A 14,588-nucleotide genomic window follows, 5' to 3' on the forward strand; every position below is an offset into this window, starting at 1 on the left:
TTAATCACTGTTGTACCTGGCAGTGAATTCACAGGCATTGGTGGTAGAGGAATATCTCTATGACTGGTGTATGTTGGTTTAGATTTTTTTGCAGAGCTTGCATTTTTTCATCTAAAAATTTGTGTAACTGTCTTCAATTTATAAATCATGTCAGTTAATTAACAGTTTGAATGCCACACCACAAAATCAACTCGGAAGTGGCTAGTCCTAACCCTCAAATTTACATCAGCAACATGGTTTTTTTTTTTGTTTTTTTTAATTTTTCTTAGACACCTCTCTTGTCTTGCACTCAATTCTTAAGATGTTCTGCCTTCAAAAAATAAGGGTCAGATTAACGGTTTACTCCTCATTCTGACAAATACAAAAGGGCATCCAAAAACAGCTACTAAAACCAGGGTCAGCAAGCACAGATGCTCTGCTAATATGAGTTGTAAAATGCTAATGTGAAGAGGGTACTTGCAAAGGCAACTTTACCTTCCTTTCCTTTCCATTACTTTCTTCTCTTACCAAGCAATTTTCAGAGCTTCACCTGTTACTAATTGTTGAAATTAACTGAAACCATTTGTTTCTGAAGAATCCTCGCAAAGCCCGTGTAACTCGAAGGTTCATTGTGGTGGAAGGGTTGTATATGAATACAGGAGACATTTGCCCTCTTCCAGAATTGGTAAGGGGTTTTGAATTGCCGTTTAAACTCTAGATATGAATGCATGTGACTGATGAAATATTAATGCTGTATTGTTAAGCCAACACTGAGAAAACCTGTATGCTTTTCTTCTTTTTTCCTTTCTCAAATGTATTTCTCTTGAAGTATTTCAAATCTTGTTTTTTTGTTGGTTTCTTTTTTTTTTTTTTTTTTTTTTTTTTTTTTTTTTTTTGAAACGTCTGATTAGGATTTGGATTTTGAAGCTGTATGTAATGAGACGCACAAATTAATACCTAGTTAAGGTCTTAGTTTTTAATCTGTAAAGTATATTGTATTTGCAGCTACTCTGTATTGAATCATTAAGCAAAAATTGTTGCTAAAAAAAAAATGATGAAATCACAAAGAAAACCTCACACAGCTATCAATCAATGGCATCCAAAGAAAACGTTTGCAATTCAGCATAAACTGAATTTTGTTCAGACTATATTCTGGTAGGTACTGGAAGAAATACTGTGAGAGTGTGTAGAATTAAAAGTACTGGGCAGCCTATTAAGTAATAACTACAAAAATAGCAATTTTTATATGCAGCCTTTGGTATTTATGAGATTTAATGGTAAAAACAATTTCAAATTTTAAATGGTAAAACATTTTTTTTAAATGCCTTTAATGACTGAACATTACTGTAGAGCTGACATTTCTGCAGTATTCTGGATATTGTAGTTGTCTGTCTTTACAATGTCACCCTTTACCCACTTTATGACCAAATTCTAATGGTTGTGACTGGTATTTTATATAATTTGCACTATTTTAGATAAAATTGAAGTATAAGTACAAAGTTAGAATATTTTTGGAAGAGAGTCTTTCTTTTGGAGTCCTTGGAGAACATGGAAGAGGAATCACTGAACATTTTGGAATAAATGTAAGTGCCATATTTTTTGCCTTTTTTGTTATGAACAAGAGATTTGTGCAGAAACAATTTACAGAACTAGTTTCTTATGTCTGGTATCTGAAATACTTACTAGTAGATGACAGAATCTTAAACATACTTTTATGTTCTTTCCAGTTAAGCTTAAAGCGTTCAGGTCTCTGCATTTTTATTTCTCCTGCTTACTTGAAATCTTTTTTTTTTTTCCCTAATACTTGTAATTGTGAGAAGTATTGTAAACATTTTTAAAGTTTCACAATTTCATTCTCGTTTTGAATGCTTACTGAGATAATGATTGCAGTGTTTTCTTGCCTCATATACTTCACAATATCATGCTTACACAGAAATATTTGAATCTTAGGGGTATGTCAGAAAATTTTCTCTGTATAGCCAGCCCATGTTGTTCTATTGCCTTTTTCTCCAGTGGGGAGAAAGTAGAACAAAACTTTTCTCTTACTCCTTATATCTTCATTCTAACATGATGTGTCTTCTCCAGTATTCGTGAAAATATGAAGAAGATGAATATTTATCTTATATATTGCTTTGATATAATTAAAGGCATCTCTTAATAACTTGTTAATTTAACTTGCAGATTGATGATATAGATCTCATTAGTGCAAACATGGAAAATTCACTGGCTTCTATTGGAGGATTTTGCTGTGGAAGATCTTTTATAATTGACCATCAGGTCAGTCATACTAGTTTTGAGAAACATTGTGTATGAATTGAAAATCTGTTTTTCAATACTTCCATTAGCCTAGTGATGTGGAGAAATATGTGCAAATGAAGATACTGTCAATATTGCTATAATAAAAAGATATATTTTTTTCTCCATAGCGATTGTCTGGTCAAGGCTATTGCTTTTCTGCATCCCTTCCTCCTTTGTTAGCTGCTGCTGCTATTGAGGCTCTGAACATTATGGAAGACAATCCAGGTACTTAATTCTTAAGAAAAATCCCTTAAGAAAGATCTTACTCTTGAGTCGTTCTTCAATCAAAACTCACAACTACTACTCAGTTTAATTCCTTACCCATTTACCCTTTTACATCTTCTCTCCTTTACAGCAGTTTAATTTTACACGTGTAAGTTTTTCACTCAAAGGTAGTGAAGCACTGGAACAGTTTGCCCAAAGAGGCAGTGGATGCCCCATCCCCGGATGCGTTCAGGGCCAAGCTGGATGTGGCTCTGGGCAGCCTGGTCTAGTGGTTGGCGACACTGCACACAGCAGGAGGGTTGAAACTAGATATCTTTCAAGGTTCTTTTCAACCTCTAGACCATGATTCTATGAAGTTTTAATTCACATAATCTCACATTATGCTTTTTCTTTTGATATCTTTAATGTTTCCTTTCTTTGTCACTTGTATTTAGAAGGGAAAGAGATGATAGTCATTAATCACCAAATAAGTAATTATTCTACTTTGTAGACTTGTAATAGATTTCTTACTTGAAAATAAATACCTTTAAGACAAATAGAGGAAGATAAAGTTATAGACATAGAAGTAGGGATGTATTTGCTTCATACTGAACAACCCATTGCTTTTCTCTTGGCACTCCTGAATTTCTTTTCTCCTCTAAACGAGCATCCAAACAGGTGTATTCTGTCATCCTGATGGAGATATATCTTGATTCTGGCAGCACCAAGTACAGGACACTTTAATAAGGCTGTCAAGCAAGAGTTTCGGCTCTAAGAATCAGAGAAATTGCTTTTGTTCCTAGAATCTTAAGAATGAATTTTTTTGGGTGAGAGATGTGTATAATAAGGACAAAATTGTCCAAGTCTTGTATTTGTTGTTAATATTCATTACCATGAACAGGTTGGAAGAGACCTACAGACAAATGTAGTATTTAATTTGTCGCAAATAAAAAGCACTGGATCTGTGTATCCCACACCTGGTCTTCAGAAATTAAGTGAAAATAGGAGAAAGGAAAGAACCAAGCGTTGTAGATCCATCAGTCAAAATTTTCCATTAAAAATCTGCAGTGAGTGGATGAGAGGATCAAGGTGCAGAGCTTGCATAACTGTAGACATTTTATTGATAAGTTTGTAAATAAATTAAATCTGCAATTTCAACCTCTTTTATCAATTTGTAACATCTTTTTACTATGATCATGAACCACTTCACCTGGATTTTGTCAGCTCTGCAATTTCCTTGCAGAAATGGGAATCAGGAGCATTTTGAAGAGTAATAAAGGGAGTTACAACTTCTATTAAAATATATCTAAATATCTCTAAATATATCTAAATATATATAATCTTAGTTTTTCTTTTTTTAATCGTGGATTTACAGAAATTTAAGGTAGAAACAGGAGATACAAACTTTTTTTTTTTCTTTTTGTCTAGACATTTTTCAGACTCTTCGGGCTAAATGCAAACGAATTCACAGAGCTTTACAGGGGTAAGTGATTCCAAGTTTTTAAAACCTGATATAGGTGTTGAAATGACATTATGCCTTATTTCTAGAAGGGATGTTTATAAGCCCTTAGACAATTTAGTCATTAGAAGAGTGTTCTAGCTCTCAATAGTGTTAAGCATATTGAAAAGGCTTCTTAAATAAAATCATTTTGTGTGCTAGTAGCTTGAGTTCTAGCTTAGCAGATAATCTTTTGGGGATATCTCAAAGCACCTTGCAATCAACTTTAATACTTCTTGTTCTTCTATATGAGACCTGAATCTTAAACAGTAATAAAATATTGATTATTCTGGAGACGTACAGCAAACTGCTAGAATTTATTGAAAAATAAAGTTTCTGTTTCAAGTTCTGTAACCATTTTAGGAGATGACTGTTTTGAGTAATAGCGTGGTAGGCCTTTTGGGCTCACTAAGGTTACATGCATACTGGCACATTAATGGGAGGAGACATCCCTGGTCACTGGAGCATGCTTATCTTCTCTGTCCCATTGTTAGAATGGTCTGTGGCATGGATTTGGCCCAAGCTGAGCAACACACTTGGAATTAACTCCTAGATACTGTTCAGGAATTAGCACTAGTCAGAGACGTTCCTAGTAGACAGATGGATGTGGCCACCCTGAGTTGGAGACTCAAATTTTTAAAAGTATGGATGTGGGTCATTCCATATTTGTTGGCCTTAAGACCAGCGTCATCTAGTCCAACCATCTACTTACTGCCAACATTTCCCCTCTAAAACATGTCCTTTAATAAAGCATCTGCTCTATCTTCCAATACTTGAAAGGTGATTACAGCAAGAACAGGGCTGATGTCTTCTCACTGGTAACAGGTGATAGGACCAGGGGAAATGGCCTCAAGTTCTGCCAGGGTAAGTTTAGGATGGATATGAGGAAAAACTTCTTTACAGAAAGGGTTGGTAAGCACTGGAATGGGCTCCCCAGGGAGGTGGTTGAGTTACCATGACTGAGTGCATTTAAAAACTGTTTGGATGTGGTGTTCAGGGACATGATTTAGCAGAGGGTTGTTAAAGTTAGGGTAGTATTGTTATGTTGGGTTGGACTTGATGATCTTGAGGGTCTTTTCCAACCTGAGGAATTCTATGATTCTATCTAAATATTTCTTGAATACCTCTAGGAATAGTGACTCAACCACCTCTGTTGGCAGCTCATTCCAGTGCTTGAGCACTCTTTTGGAGAAAAATTTTTTCCTAATATCCAGCCTGAACCTTCCCAGGCACAGCTTGAGGCCATTCCCTCTCGTCAGTAGTTAAATGGGAGAAGCGGCCAACCCCCACCTCACTGCAACTTCCTTTCAGGGAGTTGTAGGGGCAATAGGATCTCCCCTGAGCCTCCTCTTCTCCAGACAACTGGGAGCAATCCTAGTTCCCTCAGCCACTCCTCGTAAGAATTGTGCTCCAGACCCCACGCCAGCCTTGTTGCCTTTCTCTGGGCATGCTCTAGAGCCTCAAGCCTCAATAGAGCTGAGTAGGGAGGGACGATCACCTTCCTGCTCCTGCTGGACCACACTATTTCTGACAGAAGCCAGGATGCCATTGACCTTCTTGGCTATCTGAACACACTGTTAGCTCATGTTCAGCTGGGTATCTACCAACACTCCCAGGTCTGTTTCTTCCACACAGCCTTCCAGGCATTCTTTCCCTATCTTATAGTGCTGCATGGGGTTGTTGTGGCCAAAGCACAGGACCTGGCACTTGGTCTTGTTGAATTTCATCCCATTAGCATCAGCCCGGTGATCCAGGTTGTCCAGATCCCTCTGTGCAGAGTCTTGCTACTCCTAGGCAGATCAATGCTTCCTTCCAACTTGGTGTCTTCTGCAAACTTACTGAGGATACACTGAATCCCCTCAACCAGATCATCAATATAATACTGATATTGAATTAATATTAATATTGAAGATATTAAGCAGAACAGGCTTCAGTGTTGACTCCTGGAGAATACCATTTATGATCAGAGTTATATACATGTCAGGACTGTAGCAACCAAATTCTAAGGTGCTGCTTAACAACTGTCTCCGGGTGCAGACATGAGAACAATTCTGTTAGAATTACTAGTGTTTAGATGAGCTTCTGATTATGTAGTAGAAGGTGCTCTAAAGATTTTCTATAGGAAATAATTAAAAATCAAAAATTTTGCCAAAAATAAACCTTATTTCATATCATCACGTAAGCGCGTAGAAAAGCTTACCATTATTTTTTTTTTTCCAAACTTTGACCCCAAAGACTTGCTAGCTGTGTTTTTATTAGTAAAATAGGAACGTACTCCTAACATTCTTCTTATATCTTTGGAAGGATCTTTCTACAATTTTTTAGTCTTTTGCAGAAGTTACTAGTGAGAACTAACTAATCCAGGAATTAACTAGTTAATTAGTAAACTAGAAGTTAACTAGTTAGAACTAGTTATTGTTTCACAAATTTGCTAAAACTACATTTAGTGAACTCTGCAAGAAAGCTGCTCTCTTGTTTTGTTGTTTTTGCCTACTGTGAACTGAAGTGTACATTGTTTGCCTGCGTTATTATGATGAATAGTATAGATATAGATAAAAAAAATGTAATAGTTATGGAGAAAAATGAAAGTCATCTAAAACATCTAGGGAAAACTAATAGAATGCATCAGAAAAAAAAGTGCTTCAGTACTGTAATTTGAATAATTGTACTCAGGCTTTTGTCAATATTTTCAGGAATGCATAGGTTCTGTGAAGATTATTAAGAGCAATTATGTCCCTGTACGTATTGATTTTTTTTTTGCTGTAAATACTAGCATGGAAAACTGTTAATGAATAGCTATTTCTAATGTTAAAATTTTAATAATATTTTCTGTGAAATATCCTTCTCACTCCCTTACTTGGAAAGGGGATACACTTACTCTCTAGAACTTTAACACTTACGTACTAGTGTGTGGGTTTTTTTGTTTGTTTGTTTGTTTGTTTGTTTTTAGGATTTCTGGCTTAAGAGTAGTGGGAGAATCGTTTTCTCCAGCATTGCACTTAAGGTTGGAAAATAGTTACGGATCTCGAGAAAATGATGTGAAGTTGCTCAAGAGAATTGTGGATTATGTAAGTTTTCCTCTAACGGTTAAAATATATCATTGCTTTCCAATGCGAATAGTGAATGAAATGCAAATGCGTAGAGTGACTTGTGGGTAATTTGCTGAGTAACCTCTTGGAATGTCTTGCAGGAATGCTGCAAGAAATCTGCTTCTTCACTGAGTCCAGGGCTACTAAAAACCATCTTTTACCAGTTTCTCGCTGCACATGTTTAGTTTTGTAACATTTGATAAAAATACATATTTCTTGGTTATATTTTAGAATATAGAACTTTTATGATGTTTAAAGGAATCCAGGCTGTTGTCTGAACAGAGTTCAGTTGGTGTATTTTATTTTTATTACATATTTTAACTATTGCATACTTAGCTTTCAGTAGTTTTGCATATTTGAAGCAATTAACATGTTTTTTTGTGTGAAGAGAGTCCCATGTTTTGAATATAGTATCTTTTTTTTTTATCTGTGCATTGGCTTACTTTATCTAGTGTAAAATAGATGGAAAGTGATGGGGATATTTTAGATTTCAGGTGGCCAATACATAAGACTAAACCACAGACAAAAACTAGATTATCCTTGAAAATACTCTTAAATTTGTTTGAATGGCCTAAAGAACATAGCATTTTTGTCTAATTATTTGGTGAGGAGAGCTGAAGAACCTACATCTAACTTCCCCAGTTTTATGTGACTATCTTTTATTTAAATTAAATACTCTTCTTGCACAACTGTCAAAACTTCCATTTAAGAAAGAGTTATCCTGACATAGAAGTAGTGAAGTTAGTTATATGCATTCGATGATATAAATGATGTACCTCTAGAAATTGCCAAACTGTATTTTTATCTAAACAATCAACCTTGTGTTTTATTTTCTTTGGTTTCTCTCTGTTCTTTCATCCATAGTGTGTAAATCGTGGTATTGCATTAACTCAGGCCCGCTACCTGGAGAAAGAAGAAAAATGTCTTCCTTCACCCAGGTAAGTAGAAAATCAATGTATCATTTCATTGTATAGGATATGACTCTCTATGTGTTTTCATGCAGCAGAATTTTGAGAAAAGATTCTGATGCACTGAAATAACAACTATATGTGAACTACCTGAACCCTAGCAATCAGCATGGCACGGTCTTCGCTTGTTTACCAGGCATGTTTCATTGAGCTGTGCATGTGCAGACAACAGAAAAATTTCTCTCCAGCTTGTATATATGGAGAACAGGATGAAAACATTCTGACTGTTTCCACATTTAGTCATGTGTCTTGTGTCTGGTTGAATTTGAATTACTACCTAGAGCTAGTAATTTTAATGAGCTAATATTAGTACAGGAAAAGCCTAAAACTGAAGACAAGGATTATATCTAGGTATGTTGTGGTTTTCTTTTTTTAGTATTCGAGTAGTGGTAACAGTGGAACAAACAGAACAAGAACTGGACAAAGCTGCATCACTTATAAAGGAAGCTGCAGAGTCTGTACTGAATTAACCCACAGGTTTGGATTCCTTTTTCCTCAAATTGTAAGAATAAATGTTTTACACTGTATAGTGAATTCCACTTCAGATATTAAAGCTTATCCACCATAGACATTAAAGCCTAACTAATGAGATTGTTTCAGGATAGTAAAAATACAGTGATATATAGAATACTGAATTTTGAAAATGGTGAATGACGCAATGTACTTAAAATTCAAAATCTACGCTTTAATAACATTTGTAAAAATGGAATATTGCTGTTGCATGCAGATCTTTTTCACAGGTTTCATCTTAAAAAGCCTTAAATTTATTTCTTCAACCCCCTAAATGTTACCACGTATGTGGAGAGAGAGAGAGAGAAATGAGATATGTATACATATGTATATAATTCATTTTTTTCCCAATAGCCATCTAAAATGTGTATCTCAGTATGTAGGAAGTTCACTTGCTTTCAGAATGAAGATAGGCTGTTCCTAATACTACCTTAAGAGAGAAACAATGCATTAAAAGATAATTTTGTGCTGTAATGAGTCATTCATAGTGGGAACCTCAATTCTTACTTGTTTATATCTTTTTAACCATTTCTGAAAGCAGCTTCTCAGAATGCCTAGTCAGATAATTGCTACCAAAATGTAAATTAATGTTTAACACTGTCTGCATACTGCATTTCATATGTAAATATGCATATTTGATTTTATGGGTGGGATTTTTCTTATCAACTTAAGACACCTAAACTGAAACCTCTAAATTGTGAGAGTGTTGCAATATTATTACAGTATGTTCAGTCAGGGGTCTTTTGCACCTGTTTTGAAGAGAAGGCATAAACAACATGAAGAACTAAAGTTTTGAAATGGCAAATGAATATAACTTTTTTAAAACAGCTTTGAAGCACTAAAATGTGTGTGTTAAATTATAGCTCTGAATAGGTGCTATGCATTAGAGTAATAATTAGTAATTAATTAGTAATATTTGGAGTTTTATGCTCTTGTAATTTTCAGTAGTCACAGATGGATAGAAACATAACACAAATCTGAAGAAATTGGTAAGGATGGATGACATTAAGCCATAGCTTTTAATAAAACAAAAATGTATTTCAGCATATTTTTAACAATACCATGTTCAAAAAATGTTGTGTTCTACCTGATCTGTATTCTGAGTTGTTTTATACTTATTTTTCTTTTTGGTTGCTGCTACAAGGACAACAGTACTATTTTTGAGAAAGATCATTGTTTAAATAAACATTTTATTCAAATTTGTATATATTATGTACTTACACTGTAGCATGATTCAATCATATTTTGTAGAATATTCTGCATCAGATGAGCGTAGTCTACGTTATCTCCTTCAGTTCTTAATGACTCCATCTTTGCTGTGGTTGTCAAAACTTCTGAACTTTGTCTTTTTAGATAAAACCTGCTGAAATTACTCTTGGCCACATTTGTTACTAGTACTGCCAGTACTAGAAATACTCGAATAGTTTTTGGTATACAGCAGACACTTTATCGCAACGTTCAAAAGTATTCATATTACGTTTACATTTTTCTGTCTTCACTTTGACTAAAATCCTGTGACAAGCCGACTACTTAAAAAGCAAAAATGTGAGGATGGAAGCTGATTCCTGTTTTGTGGACTAGAACTGACATGCCTTTTCAAGAACAATCAGCCTTCTCAGAGTCTTAAGAGATTTTGAGAGATGGAAATAAAAACTAACCGGTATGCGTTGAGCTTGTGATCCATTTTTGATTTGATAATACAAAACTGAACTTTCAAATAAAATCAAGCTTTTTGGCTGAGGACAAATGAAGAGGTTGGATTCCATTGCAGCATAATTGTTTTAGAGTTTGAGGTAAACCTATGAAGGTAGACAAGTAACTGATCAGCGTTAATACAGAAGGTTGTAGAATCCATGCTGACTCCTTCCATTTTAGATCTTCCTGAAATAGAGTCTGTTAAGGTGCTTAAATTCTCAGTACTCTTTGCTGATAAATGTATGGACAAGCCTGTTTTAGTTGTTTTGCAGCTTTGCTTGGATGACATGGGACTCTTTCACTAATTTCTTCAGATGCTGGAGTGAGTCTGGGGTCTTAATATACAACAGGAAAGATATTTAGGATACTGTGAGGTGAATCAAAAGCATAAGGGCTTCTATCCTGAACTATGGCAATGAGGCACAGACTCAGACATGAACAATCCAAATCATTTATTATAGGCTCCCACATAACCTCTATACATTCACAAGATTCCTTTTGAGCTTTCCCATCCACGGTTACAACTTTTCCATCTGCCTTTACATGTCAATAAAGTATTGCACAAACACTCCTTAGTCATGCATACAAGTGCTTATCCAACCAGAGCCATGGACTGTTCCTTTGGCTTTTTTCTTCTTCTAGAGCTGGCCTTGGTTCTCAGCATTGCTTCCTCATGCTGTTTGTCTTGCTTCACAACTGCTGCTCTGAATAGTCTTTCTTGTATTCTCACCATTCCCCCTTTTTAATTTATTAGCAAACTATCACCACACTATAAAATAATAGCACTAATTATATTAATAACATACTAATCATAACTCAATCAAGGCCTTGAATGATAACACACTAAACATAAGAAAAGAGTTACATAGAAGGTCATGATTTTTTTAGCTGATATGTGCACACTCACACAGGCAATCTTAGACAATTCCATGAGTGGGAAATGGAAGCTCCCTAAGCTAATATGCTATTACTTATTAACTCCTGAGAGACAGGAAACCACCAGAAAGGAGAGAGAAGGAACATGCCGGCATTGAATGTGATAGGCAGTGCCAGCAGGACATTCCCTGCTTCAAAGTGCACTTGTCTTCTGTCACCCACAACAGACTCTCTCCTGTTTTTATTCTTTTCAGGGCCTGCATTGTTTTTTCCATTTGTACTCCACATCCCGGTGACCAGTGTGTGATGCAGAGCCCAAGCGGAACAACTGCTCAAAAAAAACAAACTATTGAAGCTAGCTCTCTCTACAAACAAAACACATGCAGAAAGTATTCACAGTCACAGCTGCTTATTCCCATGGTTTCTTGCTGACCAGTGTGAGAGTGTTGCCATCTGCTCACTGACATATTACTAACTGGATCCATATTGCCCAACTTGTCATTAACTTGAACAAGCTTTGTTAATCACAACTCTTACACAGGATATAATGCAAAGAATACAGGTAAAAGGGACACAAAAATTGACACATTAGCCCTAACTTAATTAGTTTCTGAATCCAAGGGCCCAGGCATTGAAACCACACATTGAACCACCCCCATGAATTTCCCACACGTAATTTCTGCACACCTTTCTGCAGTTCCTGAATACTCTCATGGATGGAGGTGGAAAGATCTGATAACTTCATGCAGCACAGTCCTTCAGTGTCTTCACAGCCACGTCCTCATATGAGAAGTAGGAAGCCAATAGCAGCTCTGTTCTGCAGTGTGCTGTGACAAATTGAGTCGACATCCTGTAACAGGCCTGAAAGTGCTTGTGAGGTTGCATTAGTCTGTTTGCTAAGCCAACATCCTAGCTTATTTAAACTAATGCTTTAGCAGCTGCTACCCCTGGAGTGAAGAGTGATGCAAACATAATTGATTCCCAGTTCCAAAATTTAATCTTCTCTTTGCAATCAAAAGCATGAATATTTCTTCAGGTTCTACCATTATTTTGGTGTTTTGCAAGGATCACAGATTTGTCATTAATAAGGTCAACCTGCCCAAAGAGTAGGGCCCTCCTTTAATATATGATGGAATGGTTGGCCATGTGCAATCTGCACATATTAAAAATACTCCTTGGGGTAACTGAAGGTCTAAATTACTAGATATTGAAATATTTGAAGATGTGTAATTATGCAAGGGTGATGCATTTCTATACGCCACCATTGTAGCATTGACTGACCATGAAAGAGATTGATTGTTATAATGATTGAAAAATATGCACCAATCCCTTTTTACTGATCTCAAAAGTTCTGGCTCCTATGGGGGTAGTGACACTGGGGGCGAGTAGGGAACCCACTGATCCATTTCCCTCCCCAGACCTTCTCTTCCTGCACAACTGAGGAAGCACTAGTAGTGTGAGCCAGTTGTTCCCATATCCCTTGATCAAGGGGAAGTCCTACCAGGCACATAGTAATGGGGAGTCAGGGGATGATATTGATAAGCAGAGCGTGTTCTGTCCAAAGTCGCTGGCAAGCGTAACCCACACATTAGTCTTAGCTGTGAAGGTACCCATACAGCATTCATGATGATAGTGCAGCAGATGAAGGTGATGTCAACAAATGAGGTTGCACTGCCCTTCCTGGAATCCATCACGGTCCTGCACCTATACAAATAAAACCATAACCTCTCCCCCAAATTATCAGTGGGAAAAGGCCTTCTCATTGACCTGATTCCAGATTCTTTACTAGTACAGTAGCTTTTCCATTAATATTCATTCTTTCCTTGTTTACTGAAACAAAGTGACGGGCTATCAGTGGTCCTCCGTCATCACACCATTGATTTAAAAAGCTCAATACATATATAGCTTTAGCAAGCCTTTCTGCTGGAAGTGCTTTCTCCATTCCCTCTTTTTGCTTAAGTAGCATAGCCTTAAGGGTGCTGTGGGTATGCTCAACTATGGCTTGTCCCGTAGGTGAATGTGATATGCCAATGAGATGTTTAATTCCCCATGATTGTAATACTATCTGAGATACCTCTCCCAGGCCATATCTTAATAGTTTTTGGTCCCCCAAAAATTGCAAAGGCCAGAAGAAAATGTTTGCAGATGTTGCAGGCCTTTTCCCCAGTATGTGCTGTCACTGCTACGGCTCTGGAAAAGGTATCCACGGAGATGTGGACATATTTAAGTCTTCTGAATTCAGGGATATGTGTGACATCTGTCTGCCATAATTTCAGAGCTGTTAGGCCTCGGAGAATAACCCCATGCAATAAAGGAGGTGTCATCTGTTGGCAATCAGGACATACTGTAATTATCACGCCTGAGTCAAGCTAAGGCCATAAGACTTTTGCAGCGTCTTAGCATTCTGGTGAAAAAAGGCGTATGACAGTCGAGCCTCTTCAAATGAATTGGGAAGAACAAAATGCAGCTAACTGATCCGCTTATTTGTTTCCTTCTGTTAAAGGTCCTGGCAAACCGGTATGTGATTGGATGTGTATTATAAAATATGGTTCCTATGGAGAGACACAAAGACTATACAGCAGCATGAACAGTTGGTAATTAGAAATGTCTCTTAGATATGATCCTTCTATTCTGGTCACTATTCCTATAACATAGGCTGAATCAGTGACGATGTTAATTAGACTGGACCACTTTTGAAATACTCTTACAACTGCAGCTAATTCTACAATTCGTGGAGAGCCTTTAATTGTCTAAATATCCAACTGCCATCAGCCGGATGTGTCCTGCCATACGATTACCGACTGACCTGTTCTCCCTGACCCATTTGTGAATACAGTCAAGGTGCTTAAGGGTACCAAGGAACATTTTGGCATTTCCTGCATATTAAAATGCATTTGTAGCAAGTTATGCCCTGGTGGGTGTATTGATGTTGCCTGGGTGAATTCCTCCACTGCTACCTGAAAAGGCAGTGAACATTGGGACAGCCGTTGTAACATGTTTATAGACACAGGTAACATAATTATTGAAGGTTCAGCCCCACTTAGCAATAACAACCTTTGTCTTCCTTGCGTAACAAGAGCAGAAATCATTTCAACTTTTGTGGTGATCATTTTGGAAAACTGATGTGGCAAAAAGATCCATTCCAGTTAAAAGAGGATCCTGCGAAGTATTATTTCACTGAAAGAGAAGAGCATAAGGCTGAAAATCTGGATTCAGTATTATTAAGTGGAATGGTAGGGCAGGGTCATACCGCTGAGCTTGTCACTGCGACATAGTTGAGGCAACTGCAAAGTGATCTTTTGGAATTTAAAGCTAGATTGCCCTGATAACTGAAATAATGGGAGCAGGGTTTCATTAGATATTCCCAGCAGAGGCCTGATCCAATTTATAGTCCCTAACATCCTTTGCGTATCATTTAAAGTTCGAATGTCCAAATCCAGTTTAAGGCGTTGGAACGATAGTCTGAATTTG

At 36.8% G+C, this 14,588-nt stretch overlaps 1 protein-coding gene across 4 annotated transcripts in view; it reads left to right on the forward strand.

Annotated features, from left to right (window-relative positions):
- SPTLC1 (serine palmitoyltransferase long chain base subunit 1) overlaps positions 1–14,024 on the forward strand; it is a 34,148-nt gene extending 20,124 nt beyond the window's left edge. The window contains exons 8-16 of one of the 4 annotated variants that reach the window (XM_085213250.1): positions 575–664; positions 1,455–1,562; positions 2,161–2,256; positions 2,406–2,502; positions 3,910–3,964; positions 6,930–7,047; positions 7,933–8,006; positions 8,413–8,538; positions 13,621–14,024. In XM_085213250.1, coding sequence (XP_085069376.1) covers positions 575–664; positions 1,455–1,562; positions 2,161–2,256; positions 2,406–2,502; positions 3,910–3,964; positions 6,930–7,047; positions 7,933–8,006; positions 8,413–8,506 — 732 coding nt within the window. In that variant the 3' untranslated portion in view covers positions 8,507–8,538; positions 13,621–14,024. The other 3 variants (XM_085213251.1, XM_085213252.1, XM_085213249.1) reach the window with 3 other exon arrangements.
- The last annotated feature ends 564 nt before the right edge of the window (positions 14,025–14,588 follow it).

Source organism: Meleagris gallopavo, chromosome Z, assembly GCF_905368555.1.
Source record: "Meleagris gallopavo chromosome Z, MGAL_WU_HG_1.1, whole genome shotgun sequence".
NCBI classification, from domain to species: Eukaryota; Metazoa; Chordata; class Aves; order Galliformes; family Phasianidae; genus Meleagris; species Meleagris gallopavo.